Below are 23,320 nucleotides of genomic sequence, written 5' to 3'. Positions count from 1 at the left end.
CCCCTCTCTAGGGTTTGACACCATGGAAATGAAGGGTGTGGTTCTGATGAGCTCTGCATTCCCCTCTAGACCCGAAGTTCTAGGATAGGAACATGGGCTCTGGACTCAGACACTGGAGTTCAAGCCCTGTTTCATCATGACCAACTGGTACATGAGCAGGTTGGGCAGGTTGCTTAACTACTGTAGGATTCAGTTTCTTCACATGTAAAACAGAGATTGATAATGACTTTGTCATAAGGTGGCAAAGCCTGTTTTAGAAAATTCATCTAACTTGCTTGGCATAGGGAGCCGGCATGAACAGAAGATGCACTCAAGTTAGTACGACACGACAATGATGAAGTTTCTTTCTGTGTTCTTGGAAATCCATAAAGAACCAGATCACAAGGAGTGCCTGGGGGGCTCAAGTGGTTAAGGATCTGCCTTCAGCTCAGGTCATGATCCTGGGGTCCTGGGTTGGAGCCCCTTGTCTGTCTCCCTGCTCAGTGGCAAGCCTGCTTCTCTCTCTCTTCTGTGCCGCCCCCTCCACTCTTGTTCTCTCCTGCTAGTTCTGCTCTCTCTCTCTCTGTTAAATAAATACATAAGTAATCCTAAAAAAAAAAAAACCAAAAACCAGATCATAAAAATCTGAACTTCTACCAATAAATAGTTATTGAGCACATATTTTGCATTTGTGGAGAACCCTTTCAGTTGGCTATACCCATTCTCAGCCCCTTGTTTGGCACATCCAGCCACAGAGACTGGAAACACAGATACTCTGTCAGCCTCACTCAAAGCTTGGGGTGGCCGTATGATCCATGTTTTGCTGTGAGACATAAGCTACCAATGGCTTCTAGGAGAACTTTCTACCCCTGTGATAAAGGAGTCACCAGAGGGGAGCCCCCTGCCACAGTCTTTTTGATTTCTTTCTCCCCTTACATATGAATACATTATGCGGGGCAGTGGCAGCGTTCTTATAACCATGAGGCACACCACAAGGAGAAAAAGCCAACAAGCCAAGCATATCATAGGGTATAGCTGGAAAGAGCTTGGGTCCAGCAGCTGCTGGCTGTTAGACTAGTCACCATTTAACAATACAAGCCCTGTTTGTTTAGGCGGCTATCAGCTGGGCTTCCTGTTCTTTATAGCTGAGCCTGTCCTTGCTCATATATCATTCAATAAACACTGGTTAAGTTAATACTGGTGCCAAGCCCCATTCAAGGTATATAGTTTATGGGGAGGGAGAAGACATCCTTAAGGCTTTACAATCTATTCAACAGGAGAGAAGATTTTTTTTTAAAGATTTATTTATTCCAGATACAGAGAGAGAGAGAGAGAGAGCATGAAAGCATGAGTGGGGGTGGGGGGAGGGGCAGAGGGAAAGGGAGACAAGCAGACTCGCTGCTGAGCATGGAGCATGACATGAGGCTGGATCCCAGGACCCTGAGACCATGACCTGGGCTGAAACCAAGAGTCTCTGGCTTAACCAACTGAGCCACCCAGAGTCCCTTCTTATTTCTTTTTAATACAATGAAAATGTAAGAGGTCTTACAGTTGATGTCCTTCTGTGTTAGCACGAGGACATAAAGGAAGGACTTCTTTCCTTTCTAGACTGTAAATGTTTTCACAACAGATACTTTTTCTTACCAATACCCCTCCAGTGCCTTGCCTAGCATATAGTCAGTGCTCAATAAATAATTGTGGAATGTGTTAACTGTGAGGGCAGCTTACCCTGCACAAAGGATGATCTCACTTTTATGCCCTTCTGAAGTTAGGTGTGTCCGTGTGACTTGCTTTAGCCAATAAAATATGAACAGAATTGATATATGTTGATGGTAGGCGGAAGCAGGTGAGAGCTGGAATGGATCTTTGTTCTTTATCTGCCCCTGGTGCCATGACCATTAAAAATGATCCCAGGGTCCTGGGATTAAGCCCCACATCCAGCTCCCTGTCTGCTTCTTCCTCTCTCACTCCCCCTGCTGTGTTCTCTCTCTCGAGGTCTCCCTCTCTGTCTGTGTGTGTGTCAAATAAATCCATAAAATCTTTTAAAAAAATGTTATTTTTAAGTAATCTCTATAACCAATGTGGGACTCGAATCCATAATCCTGAGATCAAGAGTTGCACGCTCCGCCAACTGAGCCAGCCAGGCACCCTTATGATTTTTGATAAAGAGCTAAATTGCTTTTGCAAAATGGTAGAACCAAAAATGTTCTGTCGTTGCATATGAGAATTTTGTTTGACATTACACATGCAACACTTACAGTCAGGACATACTGCTCTGGTTCTGCTCATATGGTCTGAATATGGGGCTTAAGTTATAGATATTGTTAACTGAGCTAGAAGGCAAAATATTTCCTCTAAAAAACAAAATTGCAACCCTTTATCGAACAGCTAAGTAACCATTAAATAGCCAAGCAAATAATCCAACATTATGATTTTTTAAAACCTCTTAAGTTGTTTGTTTGTTTAAGATTTTATTTATTTATTTATTGCCAGAGAGAGACATAGTGAGAGAGTGAACACAAGCAGGGGGAGTGGGAGAGGGAGAAGCAGGCTTCCCAATAAGCAGGGAGCCCGATGCGGGGACTCTCAGGACCCTGAGCTGAAGCCAGATGACTGAGTTGCCCAGGTGCCCCAAACCTCTTAGGTTTAAATAATAACTAAGTTTCCTGAGAAATATAAGAACATGGAGAAATGTTCTGTTCTTTTCTCACTAACCCTGGATTGTTCTTAGTCATAGCCCAATACCATCCTCGTCTTGATCCTCTAATTGGTTAGAATGGGCCATTCCAACCGGAGTAGAGTTTAAAATTCCTTGTTTGGCTGGCTCGTCCGGACCTGGAATCTGCTTTCCTGGCTCTTCAGCCTTGGGCTCTGAACCACTTGGGGCTTGAGACCTCTCTGAGCCCTGGCTAAGCAGACAGGAGGGGCTAGCTGTGTGAACTGGATTGTCATATTTCCTCCTGAGGGACAGGACAGCCCTGGCCATTGAGAGAGGAGCACAACCCTAGCAGAGGCTGGAAAGAATATTCAAAGGAGTGGCAGGGACTGACTTCGCAGTTTGGTTAGACAGCAAAGGTCTGCATCATCAAAAACCGTGACAGCATCCCAACAATGAATTGGCCACCTTTTGCCTACTATAGGACTAGAGAAACTGAATATAATAAATATCACTTTGTTTTCTCTTCTGTAAATGGGGGTTAAAAAAACCTTCTAACTCAGTATCGCTGTGAAAGCCAGATGAGATGATTATCTGAAGGTCTCTGAAAACAGATTAAGAAATTTACTAAGGGGCACCTAGGAAGCTCAGTCGGTTAAGGGTCTGACTCTTGATTTCAGCTCGGTTGTGATCTCAGGGTTGGGATTGAGCCCCAAAATAGGCCCCGTGCTCCACACTCCGCTGGGAGTCTGCTTGAGATTTCCCTCCCCCTCCCTCTGCCCATCCCCTGCTTGCACTCTTTTCTCTCAAATAAATAAATCTTAAAAAAGAAATTAGCTAAGTATCATGTTTTGTTTTCACTCATAATAAGACAGCTAACATCTATCCTGCAGTGTATAATCTATAGTAGTTCTCAGACTCCAATGTGTGTATGACTCCTCTGGGAGTCGTGTTTATTTATTTATTTTTAAATATTTTATATAATTATCTGACAGAGAGACAGAAACAGCAAGAGAGGGAACACAAGCAGGGAGAGTGGAAGAGGGAAAAACAGGCCTCCCTCGGAGCAGGGACCCCGATGCAGGGGCTCGATCCCAGGACCCTGGGGTCATGACCTGAGCTGAAGGCAGAGGTTTAATGACTGAGCCACCCAGGCACCCCTGGGAGTCTTGTTTAAATGCAGATTTTCAGGGGGTCTGGGGTATGAGGTGCTGCTTCTGGCTCACGCACCACACTTTGAGTAACAAGGGTTTGCTGCAATTTGCAAGCATGACATTTTCTAATAGTAGATTCCAGGCTGACTTCAAAATCATCTGTTTGCACAGTCGTTATGCTTTCCACATTGTCGTATGATCAAAACAACCTGTGGCCTTTAATATCCTACAGGTGATATAATTGAATGGCACAGATTTAGGAGGGAGAAACTGGAGTTTATACAGGACTTCCCTAAGTGCACTTGACATTTGCATAGATACTAGCTAAAAAAAGATGTGGTCACATATATTTGGTGAACCTTAGGTTAGGCAAAATTAGCCCAAGTTCTTTATTGTAGTGTTATAACTTATGATGCCTTCTTACTCGTGTAAGTCACATAAAACCCAAATTGAAATTGCTTAGGTAAACACTCCTCTCCCTCTCCCTCCCCCAATACAAGAATTCTGGCCCCAGAGAAGTTTCTAGGCTGGCTAATCCAGTGGCTGACTGATGCCATTAAGGGCCCAGGTCCTGTCCCTCTTCTTGCTCCACCACGCACGGCACGTGGGCCCCAACCTCAGGCTAGGTATCCTCATGATCAGAAGATAATGATGTCAAAAGAAGCATCACATCTTGATGCTGGCCCAAGGTGAAAAAAAAAAATGGGCTGATTCTTCTTTTAGTCTTTTTCTTCCAGGTATTTTCCAGTTCTAGAATTTCCATGAAGGTCTTTCTGTAGTTTCTGCTCTCCGCTGAGATTCCCTATCTTTTCATTCAAGTCCTTTCCTTTTTCATGTTTTCTTTTATAGTCTTGAACATAGTTATAATTGCTGCTTTAAAATCTGTGCCTGCTCATTCTTCCATCTGGGGATCTTGAGTCTGGTCTCCATTGATTGAGCTTTCTTTGTCGGATGGGCCATATTTTCCTGCTTATTCTAATGTCGAGCACCTTTAGATGGTATCCTGAATATTGCAAGTGTTATGCTGTAGAGAAACTGGATTTCTGTTGTTCTTCTAAAGAGTGTTATTTTCTGTGTTTGTTTCAGCAGGCAGTGGAGTGGGCTGAACTCCCAAACTGCAAACACTGTCTCCTCACTGGCAGACATGAGCAGACATCTTAGTGTAGATCTTTTACTCTTAGCTGTGCTGCTTGCTGTCTGTCCTGCACAAGCGAGCTTCAGAGATGCATGCAGTCTACACACAGAGTTTGGGGCTCTCGTTTTGTAGCTCCTTCTCCTTTCCAGGATTTCACTTCTCACTTTCCAGCCATGTGTTTACCAGAACTCTATCCTCTGGTCTTTCTTTTCCTTCCTCCCTCCCTCCCTCCCTCCCTTTCTTCTCTCTTTCTTTCTTTCTAGATTTTATTTATTTATTTGAGAAGGAGAATGAGAAAGTAAGAGATCACAAGCAGTGAGAGGGGCAGAGAAAAAAGTAGACTCCCAGCTAAGTAGGGAGTCTGACGTTAGGCTTAATCCCGGACTCTGGGATCATGACCTGAGTGGAAGGCAGACACTTAACCGACTGAGCCACCCAGGCACCCCTGTCTTCTGGTTTTTCATGCCAGCACAACTGTGGACTTCTATCCCAATTTTAACCACCCCACATGCACCTGACTAGGGCTTTCCCTCAGGTAAAAAGTATTAACAATTTAAAAATGAATCCAGTGCTATTTCCTTTTTTCCATTATCTGAGTGCTTTGGTCACTCTTCAATGTCTTCATAGTTGTTTTTTATGATATTGTCATGAAGATCATGTGTGGTCCAATAGGTGCTGCTCAGCCTTTACTGGATGCAGATTTTTTTTTTTTTAATTTAAGTATAACTGACATGTCAGTTTCAGAAGCATAACATAATGATTTGATATTTGTATGTATTTGCAAAACGATCATCACAATAAGTCTACTTAACATCTGTCACCACATGTAGTTACAAATTTCTTTTTTTTTGTGATGAGAATATTTAAGATTTACTCTCTTAGCAGCTTTCAAATGGACAGCACGGCATGAACTATACCTAGCATGCTGTATAGTGCACTCCTAGGACTTATTTATGTTATAACTGGAAGTTCCTACCTTTTGAGCCCCCTCACCCATTTTGCTCACCTCCCACCCATTGCCTCTGGTTCCCAGCAGCCTGTTCTCTGTATCTGTGGCCTTGGTTGGGTTTCTTTGTTTTTGTCTGCTTAGATTTTACATAGGAGTGAGGTCATATGGGATTGTCTTTCTCTGTCTGACTTATTTTGCTTAGTATACTGCCCTCAAGGTCCATCCAAGCCGTTGCAAGATTTCATTCATTTTTATGGCTGAATAAAATTCCATTATGTGTATACACATATGCACACCACAATTACTTGATCCATTTATCCACTGGTGGACCCTAAGCTTGTTTCCGTATCTTGGCTCTTGTGAATAATGCTGCAGTGAACATGGGGGTGCAGATCTCTTTTTGAATTATTGTTTTAATTTTCTTTGAGTAAATGCCCAGAAGTGTTTGACCATATGGCATTTCTGTTTTTAATTTTTTGAGGAATCTTCATACTGTTTTCCATGGTGGCTGCACTAATTTACATTCCCCACAACAGTGCACAAGTGTTTCCTTTTTCTTACATTCTTGCCAACATCTGTTGTTTCTTGATTTCTGATAATAGCCATTCTAACAGGTGTGAGATGATATTTCATGGATGTTTTGAGTTGTATTTCTCCAATTTTCAGTGATGTTGAGCACCTTCTCATGTACCTGTTGGCATCTGTATGTCTTCTTTGGAAATATATCTATTCAGACCTTCTTCCCGTTTTTTAATCAGATTTTTTTTTTGCTATTGAGTTGTATGAGTTATTTTTATATATATTCTGGATACTCACCTTCTCAGACATATGATTTGCAAATATTTTTCCTATCCCATCGATTGTCTTTTCATTTTGTTGATTGTTTCCTTTGCTGTATGGAAGCTTTTTAGTTTGCTGTGGTCCCCATTATTTATTTTTTTCTTTCATTGCATCTGATTTTGGTGTCAAATCCAAAAACTTATCACCAAAACCAATGTCAAGGAACCTACTGCCTATGTTTTCTTTTAATTTTATGGTTTCAGGGGCTTTTGTTCAAGTCCTTAATCCATTCTGAGTTCGTTTTTGTGTGTGGTGTAAGATAATGATCCATTTTCATTCCTTTGCACACGACAGTCCATTTTTCCCAGCACCATTTGTTGGAGGTGTTACAGGATTTTTTTTTTTCTCCCTCAGTGCCTGCAGTTCTTGGTCATACTGCTTCGAAGAATGAGGAGGTAGACCAGACAGAGGTGCGGGCAGCGAAGCAAGGTGTATTGAGTGATAGCAGAGTGATAGTACAAAGCTCCTGAAGAGGGTTGCCACTGGAGATTTTAAGTCTAGATGTTTTTATGGGCTTGTTAGAAGGCTGTTTTCATCTGATGACCCCTCCCTGTGCCTGTTATCCCATCAGGTTTATGTCACCAATCTATCACCAGGGAAGGGGTAGAGGGCTCCTTTCAGGGCGCTGTAAAATCCTTCCAAGGGTGGTCTTCTCTTAGGGTGCCCCCTCACCACTGTCCCTGCCTGTCTGCCTTCCAATTATCCTTCATGGGAGGCACTGTCCTTCACTCATTGTATGTTCTTGGCTCTTTTGTCATAAATTAACTATGTATGTATGGGTTTATTTCTGGGTTCTATGTTCTGTTCCATTGATCTAAGTGTCTATTTTTATGCCAAGTCCATACTGTTTGATTACTGCAGCTTGTAGTATAGTTTGAATCAGGGAGCATGATGCCTCCAGTTTTGTTCTTCTTTCACAAGATTACTTTGGTTATTTGGGGCTTTTTATGGTTCCATATAAATTTTAGGATTGTTTGTTACATTTCTATGAAAAATGCCATTGGAATTTTGATGAGGATTGCATTGACTCTGTAGATTGCTTTGGCTAGATGGACATTTTAACAATATTAATTCTTCCAATCTATGAGTACAGAATTTCTTTTTATTTATGTCTTCTTCAATTTCTTTCATTAATGTTTTACAGTTTTCAGTCTTTCACCTTTCAAGGAGGTTTTTCACCTCTTTGGTTAAATTCATTCTTAGATATTTCATTCTTTTTGATGAAATTGTATGTTTTCTTAATTTCTCTTGTTAAATAGGTTATCATTAATGAAGTGCAATGGATTTTTATATATTGATTTTGTATCCTAAAATTTTACTGAATTTCATTGATTAGATCTAACAGTTTCTTGGTGGATTCTTTAGGATTTTCATTTTTTTTTCTCTTTTTAAAGATTGTATTGATTTGAGAGAGAGAGCACCAGCAGGGTGGCAGGGAGGGGGCAGAGGGAGAGGGAGAGGGAGAACAGGCTCCCTGCTGAGTAGCAGCCAAGGAGAAGAGGACAAGGATGTGAGCTCCATCCCAGAACCCTGGGATCATGACCTGAGCTGAAGGCAGATGCTTAACAAACTAAGCCACCTAGGCACCCCTCCTCCTCCCCCTCACCCTTCCTCCTCCTCCTCCTCTTCTTCAAGAGCTTTATTTTTAAATAATGTCTACACCCAATGTGGGGCTTGAATGCAACAACTCTTGAGATCAAGACAAGCATGCCCTACTGACTGAGACAGCCAGGGGCCCCTTAAGAATTTTCCATCGTAATATCATGTCATCCTGTATGAAGAGTTTTTGTTAGTCTCTCTTTAAAAACCAAAGAGGCCTTTCTCAGAATTCCTCAGCAGGTTTCTTCTGTCTCACTGGCCAGAGTTACTTACATTCATTTGCTCTTTCTTAATTCCCCTTGGGGGCGCCTGGGTGGCTCAGTCTGTTAAGTGTCCTGATTCTTGGTGTCAGCTGAGGTCATGGTCTCAGGGTTGTAAGATCAAGCCCCAAATGGAATTCCATTCTCAGCATGGAGTCTGCATAAGATTCTCTCTCCTTCTGTTCCCCCGCCCCCGCTCTCTCTCACTCACTTACTGTCTCTCTCTCTCAAATAAATAAATAAATCTTTAAAAATTTTTTTTAAAATCCCCTTTGTTCTGGGACTTGCTTGCCCTGAAGGGACATTGTTGCCCTGAAGAGGGTAAACAGAATTAGAGTTTGATTAGCTAGGAAGTTGAGAACCTCTGTTAAACCAGAAACCAAAGGAACTTGCCTCCAAGGATTTTTCAGAGCCTTTAATATGAAGGTTTTCATTGTGGATCTCCAAGTTCTTTTTGTTTGTTTGTTTGTTTTTTAAGGTTTCTGTTGGTTTGTTTAAGATTCATTTATTTGTCAGAGAGAGAAAGCGCGTGTGCACAAGCAGTGGGACTGGCAGACAGAGGGAGAGGGAGAAACAGGTCCCCCACTGAGCAAGGAACCCCATGTGGGATTTGATCCCAGGACTCTGGGATCATGACTCAAGCTGAAGGCAGACACTTAACTGACTGAGCCACCCAGGCATCCTGATCTCCAAATTCTTATCCCAATCTCACCTGAAGTATTTCTTAACTTTTATTTATTTATTTTTAGAGATTTTATTTATTTATTTGTCAGAGAGAGTGAGAGAGACCACAGCAGGGTGAGCAGCAGGCAGAACAGGCAGAGGGAGAAGCAGGCTCCCCACTGAGCAAGGAGCCTGATGCGGGGCTCGACCCCAGGACCCTGGGATCATAACCTGAGCCGAAGGCAGATGCGTAACCAAGTGAGCCACCCAGGTGTCCCTAACCTGCAATATTTCTTAAACTTGATTATTTGATTAAGAAATCCTCTATCCACCGAGCTTATGTCAGAACTGAGTTCTGCAGGGTACTGCAGTACTGGTCTCAACTGGAAACAGCAACTTTCCTGCACCATCTTTTGGCTACAACCCTCATGTGTGCTTCACCCAGCACTGAGATGTTTTTTTGTTTGTTTATTCATTTGAGAGAGAGAGAGAGCATGAGCATGGGGATGAGCAGAGGAAGAGGGAGAGAGAGTCTCAAGCAGATTCTGCACTGTGGAGCTGGAGGCTGACGTGTGGCTTGATCTCATGACCTGGAGATCATGACCTGAGCCAAAACCAAGAGTCAGACGCTTAACCAACTGAACCACTCTGGCCGCCCCCCCCCCCAGGCATAGGTTTTATCAGTGTTTTCAACTTGACAGCTGTTTTTGAACTATGGCAATGGTTTTGACCAAAACTTGAAGTCTGAACCAATTGCTGAAATAAACACCAATAGTGGCCAAGTACCTGTTATCTCAGTTTTTGATGAACTGTTCCTGGAAGGTGGGTTTCTCCAGGAAAATCTGAAGAAAATGAGTTTTTCCTTGTAACAGCTAAATTTAGGGCCCAGGGCTTTGCTCTGATAATTATTTAAACTAAAGTGAACTAGGGGTGCCTCGGTGGCTCAGTGGGTTAAGCCTCTGCCTTTGGCTCAGGTCATGATCTCAGAGTCCTGGGATCGAGCCCCACATGGGGCTCTCTGCTCAGCGGGGAACCTGCTTCCCCCTCTCCCTCTGCCTGCCTCTCTGCCTATTTGTGATCTTTCTCTGTTAAATAAATAAATAAATCTTAAAATATAAAATAAAATAAACTGAGGAAGTGGTGACTTTCCTGGGTTTACTACTTTGCAGGTTATCTAGACTCTGGTGCTGGGGAATGCCGCCTCCCTCTAAAAAACACTGATTGTCCTAAAAACAGTTTAAAATATGTTTTTAAAAAACTATTGAAAAGATGATGTAAAAAGACTGGTAAGGACCATTTGAAAGTAGAAAGATCCCCGCCATCCCACCACACAATGGGTTTCACTGTTACAGTCCTTTTCCACTTGCCACATTTTTATGTACTGCTTTTCCTTGATTCTAAAACAACATCACTTTTAAGATGCAGCATCAGTTTACTAAAAGCTTTTTAGGGAGAAAAAGAAACCACCACAAGAACCTATTAAGAATGCCCATTGATGATAAGATACATTCTAAGATCAGAAACTTTAAACTGTAAGGGGCAAAACTCATGCCTTAGGATTGAGGAATATAGCAGGAAAAAAATATTGATCTATTTTACTTTGCTATGTATCAGCAAGGGTTTTATTTTACTTTTCTCTCTCTTTCTCTCTCTCTCTCTCTCTTTTTTTTTTTTTTTTGAAGTAAGCTTTATGCTCAACAGGGGTCTCGAACTCATGACCCCAAGATCAAGAGTGAGATGCTCTGCTGAGCCAGCCAAAGGTCCCCTAAACTTTTTTCTTTTTCTTTTTCTTCTCCTAACAAGTGTTTTATTTGATTTTTGAATTGGAAACATTCTCACATGGCGCAGCGTTCAGAAGGTACAAACGAACTGTCAGTGGCTTATCCTCCACTGCTCACCTCTTCCCCTCCCTCAGACCCCCAGTGTTACAAGCCTCCTGCATGCCATTCAGAGGTAGGTTAGCGAGTGAAACCTTAGATTCCCTGCCCCCTTTATAACACAGATCATAGCTTATTATACTCTCTTCTCTGAGCATTGCTTTTTCACTTAATACTATATCATTAAGATGGATCAACATCGTGTCCAGCCCATGTTGATTTCTTTTGTTTTTCTAAAGCTACATCACAAGCATATCTCTAGCTTCCTATATAATTGCGGTAATTATCCTCTTCGATGACTATTTGATTTTGTGGGGTGGCTGGGCCACATTTAATAAGAACTCCCTGTTGTTGAGCATCCAGATTGTTTGCAGTGTTGCTGTGACAGGGCACTCGCTATGACCGTGGACTCATTCAGCAAGTATTTATTTGACAACCAACAACTGTGCTCCTCCTATGTACCGAAGGACTTTCCCCCAAGGGGCAGACAGGCAAGCCGCTGGAGCCGTTCTGGAAATAAATAAGAGCCCAGAAGTGTTTCCATTCCCCCAAGGAGCCTCTGAGTACAGTCTGGGCTCCCACATGCGGAGCGGAGAGAAGGGTTGTGATGCACCCATCCAGGGCACTGGCCTGTGTAAAGCAACAAGTGGGGTCACCGCTTATTCACTGGGCCTGTGAATGTTCTTAATGCGCATGCCCTGCAGACCCAAATCCCGCCTCCAGGTGCTGACCCGGCACAGCCAGGGTCACTGCTGCGCTGAAATTTACAAAAATTTCTAAATGCAGACGGAATTAACAGTGGTTACCGCTTCATAAGCATCTACCATATGCCAGGAGAACCCTCTGTGGGGTAAATATTATTTTCCCATTTTACAGATAAGAAAACTAAGACAGAGATGTTGAGTAATTTGCCAGCGGTGCAATGGTGAGGCTGGGATTGCAGCCCCCGGATTAAACCCTGGCAGCACTTTCTGTCTTTGTTCTGTGACCCCTGGCCCAATTCCTTTCCCTTCTTAAATCTCAAGGAGGGTAAGCTCAAGTGCCTTTAGTTCTCACTTACAGGATGAGCGATCTCCTACTTGGAGCATGGCTTTTCTTCCTCTCCAGAGAATTGCCTGCCAGCAGCTTTGAGATGGGGGCTCTTCTCCTCCCCTGGGAAAGAGGGTGCAGAGCCTCATCTCATCCTGCCGCTGTACAGCACAAGGAGACTCAGAGCCCGGGGCGGGCCCAGACCTAGGCACTCACAACTAGTCTTGGGACCGCAGGGCTCCGGTGGCGTGGCGGCTCTTCGCTCAGACCTGCGCCCACCTTCCTTTGTCTTTCCTCCGCCCCCTCCCCCCACACACCCTGGTTCCATAGGCAGGTCCCCATCCCCCACCTCTCTCAGTTCCCCTCTCCCTTGTTCCGCAGACAGCTCCCCTGTCCCCCAGACAATGGCGAGTCTGAATCTCTTCACCCTGGCCGTGCTGCTGAGAGCGCTGCCCTTCTGACCCAGCGACAGAACACATGTAATGAAGCCGTCCCGCTGATGCCGCGGCTCCTGCCCCGCTTCTAATAATTCAGTGTCTTCTCAGCTATTGCAAGGAAAGGCCCTCTTCACTTCAGAATCTTTCAAATGCCAAAACAAATAGCAGCTTATGGGAAAACGGGACTGTCCATACATTCTTCTTTGTTTACAGTCAAAGGAGTAACAGTGAAAACAGCACCGAAGATGGTGAACACTGGGTTTCCACCTGCAAACCCTGGTCCTCCACCTCAGAAGTAACCACCCATTAGTAATTTCTGGAATTTTACAAGCACACAGATACAAAATCCCATCTCCCCCCACCTCCCCCAATGCCCTTCAACATAAATGAGAGTACACTGTTTGGATCCTTGGGTTTTTTATTTTCATTTTTCCTACTTACCAATATATCTCGGAGAACTTTCCATATGAGTACATCCGGATCTCCCTTATTCTTTACTATGGCTAAGGAGAATTATATTTATGACCATGCCATAATTCATTTACCTAGCTTTCCACCGATAGGCCTTCAGGTTACTTCTAGATTTTTTGCTATTACAATTGTATCGAGCAAACCTATGCATAGATTTCTGGGGACTCCTGTATAAATATGTCTGTAGGATTAATTTCTGCAAGTATTTATTTTAAAACAGGTGGTGCCAAACTGCCCACCAGACTGTAGTTTTCCAATGGAGATAGAACTAATAGTTTAGGCTTGATGGTTAAACCATTTAAAATAACCCAGACTCTATTTTGTATGGGAGAGCATTTTCATAACTTGAAGCCACAAAAACACAAATCATAAGGGAAAAAGAATGGTACATTTTAAACTTCTGTACCATAGAGACATCATAAAAAAAGTTAAAAGACAAGCCACAAACAGGGAGGGGATATTTGCTATGCATTTAATATTAGCTCGTATTAGTACCAACATCTACACATTCCTGACAAAAGACAAACACTGCTCCCACCCTAGAGTTTTAGAAAAGGTTAAGAACAGCAATTGAGAGAAGAGGAAACTGGATTGACCAGCGGATGGAAGAAATGATGCCCAGCCTCACGAATAACCAGGAAAATATCCATTGAACAACGAGATAGCATTTCATGTCACTCAGATTGGTAACATTTTTCATTCTGGTAATACCAAGAGAAGCAAAGCCATGAGACCTCTTACAAACTCTCAGTGGGAGCACAACTTGGCACTACCACTGTAGACAGCAGTAGTCAAATTGAAGGAATGCTCTTTGTATTAACTATATTTTCTTATTTTATATATTCTGGAAGCTCTGGCCTGTGTGGCTTCCCTGACTGGAGAGGGACTGCCCTCCTATCCCAGCCCTCACCCTAGGGCTAGTCAATTTTTGGAAAGAACAAAGAGCTGGGAGCACACACCATCTAGAGCCCAGACTCTGACCCACCTCCTCTATCGGGCTCCCATACTCTGGGAAGTGACATTCCTCTGCCCTCATCACCCAGAGCAAGCTACCAGACAGTTAGAGACCACGCCTAGAGTTCATAGCCCTGGCATGGCATGTCTCCTGGTCTCTGGAAATGTAAGTGCAGATGTCTCTCCTTAACCAGTAGCTCACTTTCCATGATTTCAGTTACCAGAGGTCAAACATGGACCAGAAGCAGATGATCCTCCTTCTGACATCATGCCTGAAAGCCAGTAGTAATCCCATGCCATATCTTACTGTACCATGCTTACCCTTCTCGCGCTGATGTGAGATGACAAGATGCCCCTATGATGAGGTGACGTTCACCTCACATCATCTCATCATAGGGGCATCTTGTCATCTCACATCAGCGCAAGAAGAGTAAGCATGGTACAGTAAGATATTTTGAGACAGAGATCCCATTCACACAACTTTTATTATAGGATTTTGTTATAATTGTGTTATTATTCATTATGGTTGCTAATCTCTTACTTACTGTGCCTAACATAAATTAGACTTTATCCTAGGTATATATATATAGGGAAAAACATCATATATATTGTGTTTAGTACTACCCGTGGTTTCGGGGATCCCCTGGGGGTCTTGGAGAATGTTCCCAGCAGAAGGTGGGACCACTGTAATAGAAACCTTCTTTCAATGGCGTTAGCCTCCCCCATCATCACTCAGTCCCTTTGGAACATTCAGGTTTCGTGAGTACAATTAATACACCCACACCATGACCTGAAAAATTCCCATGCCCTACAAAGGAAGTATTCACTGCAACATTGTTGGTTATAGTGAAATGTTAGAAACAACCAGAAGGTCCATCAGTAGAATGATAAATATGTTGTCCCACAATCCCATAATAGGTTACCCAAAAGCAGCAAAACGGAAAAGACGAGAGCCTTGTGTATCATAACACTGGACGATAATGGCAAATTGCAGAATAAATCAGTGTGTTTGCTTAAGTGAAATTTAGAAATATGTTTAAAACAATACTATGCATTTTTTAATAAATCCTATTCATGTAATAAAAGTGTAAAAAACATGGAGGAGACAAGTTCTGTCCAATCTGGGAACCTGGTTTCCCATGGGAAGGAGAGAAGGAGGTAAGATTAAGAAAGGGTTCAAAGGAGGTTCACCTCCACCCTTCGGTGTTTCACTCTTTTAAGCCCAAACAAATATTTGACTGAGATGTGGTAAAATGTTAAGGTTGTTCAATATGTCTGGTAGGTGCTTGGATGTTTGCTGTTCTATTTTGGGTACTTTACTTTATGTGGGAGCTATTTCATAATGAGAAGATATGATTTAGGCTGCATGAATTATCTCAAGGTCATATAAAGGACAACATGACAGGATCCCTGCAAGCTCTGTCCCCACTTCCATTGGGTCAGATTTTTTCTCTCTCCCTAAGCTTCATTTTTTAAAAATTGCTGACTTTTTAGAAAAAAGGTGTAAACACTTGTACCACATTCACCACGGAGAATACACCAATAGTTGATCAAAGATTCTTTTGCTAATCTCAGGGTGGTAGCCAGCATCCAAAATCAACCCTTGACAATTCCTACCTTCTGGTATTCACACCCCTCCTACATTTTACCAGGGTTGACCCATGTGGCCGATGGAATATGGCAGAAGGGCCGGTGTCACCTTTGAGACGAGGTTATAAAAAGTTTATAATTTCTATATTGGGTTCATGCTATTTCTTGTTCTTCTCTCTCTCTTTCTCTCTTTCTCTCTCTTCCACTCTCTCTCACTTCCTTGCATCTCACTCCAGGGAAAGCACACCACCCTCTTGTAAACAGCCCCTTGGAGAGGTCCATGTAGTGAGGCATCAGAGCTTTCTAACTCAGAGAAGAACTGATGCCCACCAACAGCCATGAGAGTGTTGAACCACTCAGACAAGCCATTTCTGGCTTTCTAAAGCTCAGAAACTATGTAAGATCATAAGTGTTACTGTAAGGTATTAAGTTGTGAGGTAATCTGTGACACGGCAATAGATAACTCATAGACTCCATTGTGTCTGCCATGTTTCCCCCAATGGGTACTAGATGACTGTTATACCTCCAAACATCGAGTTCTCACAGGGCAGCATCTCAGGCAGGAAAAATGGCGGATGGAGCAAAAGGGGCTTTCCCTATGTACCTTTCTCCTTTTACCAAAGAGGAAAGTCTTCCTTAGAAGCCACCAGCAGATTTCCGCTTGCTTCTCACTGACCGCAATTGGATCTAATGATTGTTTCTAGATCAAGGTGGGGGAGGGGTGCCTGGAAAATCAAGGTTCAGGTCTTTCAGCTGCTTTATAGGGGTGTGGCCAAAGAACAAGTGGACAGGGAATGGCTACCATGGAGCTACCAGCCCTTCCCACAATTTCACTTTGTCTTGTTATTTCCACCCGGCACTCTTCACTTTTTCCTTCAAACTCTGTATTCACCGTGAACTGGAAAGTTAAGTCTGAATTAGATTCAGGTTAAACATTATTGGCAAGGTTATTCATGGGCGATGCCGTGACCTTCATTCTCACTCACCTCAAGAAACAACCCGTTTCTTCACTAAATAAATGTGTTACAGGATTTGAGCAGAGGGTGGTGTGCCATCATTGAACACTAACCCAGAATCCAGATGTTGCCTTTCTCTCCGAGAGCTGTGCCCTGGCAGGCTTCACATATTTCAAACTTATGGGAACTCCGGGTTCTTCCGTAAATTTGTTCCAGGTTGTCTTGTTGGGATCGTGCGTGGTGAGCAGACTCTGTTTCTTGCCTGGGACTGCCTCAGGGACTGATGAGTCACATGGGCCGTGCCAACTGAGTTCAAAACCCCTGATGGGATTATGAGCCGACTTGAAAAATCAAATGCAGAAATGCTGGCATGTGATCTTTTCTTGATGTCCTCCACTTGAAGTTCTTAGGGCTTTCAGTGTAAAGTCAGAAACAAGGGGAGATGAGAAAAACCTTTTCAGGTGTTCAACTCCAAGGCCCAGGACAGGAGAGACCTGCGGCCCATGGGCCCTCATCAATGTGGGCTCCATAGGGACTGTGGTCTAATCCAGCAGCCAGGCCTGGGAAGCGGAGAGTGGGGCACCAGAGGCCACATCAGGACAAGGCACTGTCCTTGAAAGGGTAGTGGGCCCCAGCCTTCTCGAGCTCAGGCAGCCTGTGTCGAGCAAGGTGGTCTCGCTTCCTATTTTACTGGGGATAGCGAGGTGAACCTCAAAAAAGAATACTTGTCCGAGGTTGTCTTTCTTTAAAATAGCCCTGTGCCAACCCCCTCCAACTTCTCACGCTTCTCTGCAGCCTCAAGGACAGGGGTCTCTGCTCCCCTCTCTGGAACCTTCCCTCCCCCTGCCTCCAGCACCAGCATCTTCTTGTCTCCTCGGACACTTTTCCAAGTTAACTCATCCTCTACCCAGTCTCCCCCGCTCTGCCCCCATTTCCTTAAGTCAGCCAAAGGCTGCCTACCCTTCCCGACCCCCAGGCTGAACACGCGGAAACTGCAGTGACTCACCCTCATCCAGCCAGTCCCCTGGTCACGAGAGGCTCTGCGGCCGTTGTTGCATTAGCTTGTCTCCCTCCTGCTGCTGCGCTAGCCTGGGCGTCCACATCCCTAGGAGGCTATGGCGCTATGCTCCTTCCTCACCCTCCAATGCAGGTCTCTTTGCCATGCCTGAGCTCCCTGACAGCTCCTCCTTCATGTCACAAGTAGATCACGCCTTCCTCTTCCGACCCCATCTTTCCATCCCACCTCATCTCCCACGTCCATCTGTTCCAGAAGCCTTGACTCTTCTTACCCTTTAATAATAACAGACGTACCGCATGCCCGGCAATTTATAGCCATATCTTTCTAGCTTCTAGCTTCTTCACATCCCCCAAACCATGCTACTTGCCCTCGTATTCGCTTCCCTGGTAGGAGTCTCAGTGCTGCACAAGTCAGTCCTTAATTACAGACTGCCTCATGCGTTTCTCTGGTTATTTCACATTGGCTGGTCTTATTCCCAAGAAGCGGTGAGCTTCATACCTCTCTCTGCACACATGTGCATGTGTGCGTGCCCACGGACACACGCATTTCCCTGTTACACACTCATTGGGTCCAAAGGTCTCTTCCCAGGGGCACCTGGGTGGCTCAATGGGTTAAAGCCTCTGCCTTCGGCTCAGGTCATGAACTCAGTGTCCTGGGATCGAGCCCCACTGGCTCTCTGCTCAGCGGGGAGCCTGCTTCCTCCTCTCTCTGCCTGCCTCTCTGCCTGCTTGTGATCTCTCTCTCTCTCTCTGCCAAACAAATAAAAAATAATCTTAAAAAAAAAAAAAAGTCTCTTCCCAGATGGAGGAAGCAATTCTGTATCTGGGACTATCCACCCAAGAGAGAAAAGTCCCTTCTTACCAAATCCTGATCATTGCCCGCATTGTGGATTCCAGGCTGGACCAGGGAGGCAAAGCATGCATGGGAGTTCCTTGCGTTGGGGGGAGTATTGACATCACATTGTAACAGAGTGGGGAACTGGACCGAGCATCGAGTAGAGGACTTGGTGTCCCATTCTAATTCTGTTTCTGCCACTGCATGGTCTTGTGGGGGAGGAGAGAGATGTGATCTTGCCAGTTTTGCGATATCCGAGGCAGAGAAATTTGTGGACTGAGGCGGGGCCCTCCTCTCCAGGGCCACTGTGTACAGCTCCAGAGGGGGCATGACCTGTAGCCAAACTTGGTCCCCAGGCACCCGCCCCTTGGCCCTCAGGGCTCCAAAATACCTCTGCCCCCGAGGTCCCCATATCTGGCCTCCCTAGCTGTGCAATCTTAGGGTTAAATATTGTCATCTCAAATTTATCATTAGAAGAGTGTGCTGTGCGAAGCTCCAGACAGTTAGAGTGATCTAGAGTTCAGTCCGATTTTTTCTTGTATACTTAGGAGATGACATGACAGTCTGGGACTTGGTGAGAGGGTGCTACAGGAGAGTGGGTCAACGTAGGGCTGGGGAGAAAGGGTGGGGAGAGATGGAGAGGCGGTGATGGGTGCGGCCCTGAAGCCTGACTTCTTTTCCTTTGCCATTTTGCCCATGGCCATGTCCTAATATGTGAACACACACACAAGTTCTTTTGCAAGAACAAATAAAAACAATTGTGTAACACACCACACACGCCCCACAGGGCCTGGAAGAGGAGCCCAGGGAGGGGTGATGCTGGCAGAGCCATGGGTGGTGTAGGGTGTCCCCCTCAAAAACCATGACCGACCTGTTGGCTCTGGCCCCTGTGGGGGTGGGGACACCTTCTCCTTGGAGGGAGGCCAGCATAAAATTCCTTGGCTGTCGCAGCCTGTCAGAGAGAGAGAGAGGAAGCCTCTGATAACCATCAGCGGAGGTTTTGCAACTCAGTGTGTGGAGCCTCCTGGGCTGAGCAGTGCCTGCCTCCCTGGGATGGTCCCTGTGGCAGCTGCCAATGTTGCCTGTCGTCCGCAGCACAGTCCAGGGGCTGAGATGACTCTAGCCACACGATGAAGCCAGGGGGGTGCCCGCACGCCCAGGACACTGCTCGCACATTCAAGGTGCCGTCTGCACCTCGACTGGGGTCCGAAGCCTTTCACGAGCCTTTGGGACTGCCTCCTGGAGGAGCTCGACAGGCCCAGGCAGTGGCTGCCGGTGCCATCCGTGGGTGTCCCAGCCAACCCAGGAGAGACGGCCCCTTTCTAGGCTCTGAGTTGGCAGGGAAGCTTGGTCGGAGTTCCAGCAGGAGAGCAGCAGCCCGAGAGGCGAGCACCGAGGGGCCGAGGAGATGGAAGAACAGGTGTTCAAGGGGGATCCAGACACCCCTCATTCCATCTCCTTCTCTGGTAGTGGATTTCTCTCCTTCTACCAGGCCGGGGCTGTGGATGCCTTCCGAGACTTGGCCCCCCGGATGCTGGAAACCACCCATCGCTTTGCGGGGACGTCAGCAGGTGCAGTGATCGCTGCTCTGGTCATCTGCGGAATTGAAATGGGTAAGGCCTTTGTTCTGGGTGCCCTGGGGAAGTCTCTGGCGAGAGTCCCCGAAGTGGAGGCTGAGGATCATTTGGGGGTGCTTCGGGGACAGAGCCAGGCCTTCTGGGTGGTGGGAAAGGAAGAGGAGTGTTGAGTGGCCAGCAGGCAGTCCTCAAATGGGACATTTGAGGTTGGGGTCATCCAGATCCCAGTCTCTGACCCACTGGGTGAGTGTGGACCCACCCCTCCCACTCCCCCAACACTCTTCTGCGATGCCCTGTGTGCCAAGGCCTGAGAGAGGGAAAGACAGCAGCCCCCTCCAGCATCCTGGTCTTGGAAGTCATGTCACGACACAGTCAGACATTGGGGTAAAGTGTCATTCCTGTTTGGCCTCTTTTAAAGTGCACATCTCCTTGGGTGGGGCAATGCTTCACATCTTTACCACTTTGGCAGGGTAGGTTTGTGAGCTCACCTTCTAGGTGGTTGGCGAGCTAGAGGCCTCATGATTACGGGGATGAACCAGATGGGGAGAAACCGGGAAGGAATCCCAAGGATCTCACTTCACCTTCTTTCCTGCTAGTCCAGGTCCCCAGAGAGAAGGATGGGGTCCCACCTCTCACCCAGAGGGAGAAGCGCCCCCCTGGGCAGGGGAACTGGACAGATGCCAGGCAGTCCCACAAGGCAGGTCTGGGCCAGCATCCTTATGGGCTGCCTCAAGTGTATTTATTCATTCACTGTGCTACTGTAAAGAGCCCGTGCCCCTGTGAAGCAGACATTCTAGAGAGATGAGGCAGAAAGTAAACATTCAGGCAGGTAACTTGATGATGTCACCTCAGAATGCCATGAGATCTACAGATAAAATGATAGCAGGAAAGGGACAGAGAATAAAGTGGGGGCTATTTTAGGAAGAGTGATCAGGGAACACTTTTTGGAGCAGGTGGCCTTTGAACAGAGACCCGAGTGATTTGAAGATGAGAGAAAGAACTTTCCAGGCAGGGGAGTAGTTGGGGAGCCAGGGAGTGGGGGCAAGGAGAAGGGAGTGGGGGCCAAGGCTGGAGAGGCAGGCAAGGGTCAGATGGTGCACACTCAGTGCTTGGAGCAGGAACAGAGGAGCACAGACAGGCTGTAAGGGGGTGACGTGGGGAGGCAGTGAAGAGTGTGTGCTACAGGTGGATTGGATCCCAGCTCTGCCCTTCCACCATGTGGACCTGGGGCAAATTGTTGGATGCTCTATGCCTCCGTTTCTGCAACTGTGAAGCAGAGATTTTACCTGTACCTAATTCCCAGGGTTGTTAAAGGGTTAACTAAGCTAGAGTGACTGGTTTATCACAGTGCCTAGCACATGGCAACTGCTTGGTGTTTGCCAACTACCTGGTTGGGGATTTTAAGGAACCTCGACTGCTGGGCAGAGGGAGTTGGACGGGGAAGGGCGGCTGCCAGGAGACTAGCAGGAGACTTTGGCATGTGGGTCTAGGGAGGGATGAGCACGGCAGGCAGCCGGGCCTTGAGGGGCAGTGAGAAGCCGGTGGGTTCAGGATGTACATTGGAGGTTAGACCCAGTGAGACTTGCCAAAGGGCCAGAGGCAATGCAGGAGGAAGGGGTGCCGGCGGGCTGCTTTTCTGCCCGGGGACCTCTGTGCTGGGTGAGAAGTCTGTCTTCATTTTAAAGAATAATAGTGATGCCCATTCACCGAGTACCTCACGGGCAAGATGATTTTTTCCTTCAAATACCTCAGAAGTTATACATTATTTCTCATTGTAAAAAATTCAAATCATGCAAAAATATATAGGGTTTTTTTCTTTTTAAAGCCTCTGCTCACCCTCCTTGTCCCCAGTTCTACTCTCCCTCCTGTGGCCAGTTCTAAGGGCTCTGCGTAGATCCTTCTAGATCTTGTTTTTCTTTTTCATTTAAAAACTTTTTAAAAAAATTCCAGTATAGTTAACATAGAGTGTTGTATCCTTTCAGGTGTACAATTTAGCGATTCATCAATTCTATTCATTACTTGGTGCTTATCGTCATAAGTGTGCTCTTAATCCCCTTAACCTATTTCATGATGCCCCCACCCACCTCCCCTCTGACAACCATCTGTTTGTTCTCCGTAGTTAAGAGTCAGTTTGGGGGTTTGTCTCTTTTTTTCTTTATTCATTTGTTTCTTAAAGTCCACATAGGAGTGAAATCACGGTATTTGTCTTTCTCTGCCTGACTTATTTCACTTAACATTATACCCTCAAGGTCCATCCACGTCATTGCAAATGGCAAGATTTCATTCTTTTTTCTGGCTGAGTAATTATCCATTCATCTATCAGTGGACACTTGGGCTGTTATTATAAATAATGTTGCAATAAACATAGAGGTGCACGTATTCTTTTAAATTAGTGTTTTTGTATTCTTTGGGTAAATACCCAATAGTGGAATTACTGGATCAGATGGTAATTCTATTTTTAACTTTTTGAGGAACCGCCATATTGTTTTCCACGGTGGCTGCCCCAGTTTGCATCCCCACCAACAGCACACAAGTATTCCCTTTTCCCCACATACTCACCAACACTTGTTGTTTCTTATATTTTTGATTTTAGGCCTCCTGACAGGTGGGAGGTGCTGTCTCCTTGTGGTTTTGATTTGCATTTCTCCCCAATGATGAGTGATGTAGAGCATCTTTTCATGTGTCTGTTGGGCCCCTACATGTTTTCTAAATGCTCAGAGCCCTCTTTGAATATAGCAGTTAATGCTCCAGTTGCACAATAGACCCTAGAAAAACCTTCAGAAATGGGCTGCGTGAGAGCCCACATGCTCTCTTGTCTGGGAATCTCAGAACTCCTGCCCTTGGAAATAGCCTGCCTCTAGGATACTCTCCCTTTCCGGGTATCTGTGTCACTCACCTGCTCTGTTGCTCCCTCCATCTTCACCATCTTTACTGCAGCTTCTTAAAATACACCACCTGAGAGAGTCAGTGGAGTTTCATCCTCTGACATACACAGACTTGTCAAAATGCATTCGTTTCAATCAGTTCAACCCATACTGCCCAAAATGGACTCGGACAGGCTCTGGGAGGCATGGACAGCAGTTGGGAGGCACTGGAACTCATGGGGACACCTCACTGTAGGTGTGACCAAGGCCTGGACCATGCACATGCCCGTAATCAGGATGGAAGTTCAAGGAGGAGTGAGATGCACGTGGGACTTGCCCTTGTCATTCATCAACCAGTTCATGAGATTTACCCACGTCATTCGGTTTAACCACCACATAATTTACTGTTAACTAGCACTTCCTTGTATAAGGCACTGTTCTAAGTCTGCGGCATATTAACTTACCTGGTCCTCCCAGC

At 45.4% G+C, this 23,320-nt stretch overlaps 1 protein-coding gene across 1 annotated transcript in view; it reads left to right on the top strand.

The window, feature by feature from the left end:
• The first annotated feature begins 19,497 nt into the window (after window positions 1-19,497).
• Window positions 19,498-23,320, top strand: part of PNPLA1 (patatin like domain 1, omega-hydroxyceramide transacylase) — a 43,048-nt gene continuing 39,225 nt past the window's right edge. The window contains 1 exon segment of the mRNA XM_082732378.1: window positions 19,498-20,014. Within this exon segment, the coding sequence (XP_082588504.1) occupies window positions 19,810-20,014 (205 nt within the window). The 5' untranslated portion in view covers window positions 19,498-19,809.

The sequence above is a fragment of the Mustela nivalis genome (genome assembly GCF_964662115.1).
Source record: "Mustela nivalis genome assembly, chromosome: 5".
NCBI classification, from domain to species: Eukaryota; Metazoa; Chordata; class Mammalia; order Carnivora; family Mustelidae; genus Mustela; species Mustela nivalis.
Note: the sequence above shows the minus strand (reverse complement) of the source record. Positions and strands in the feature narration are given on the sequence as shown.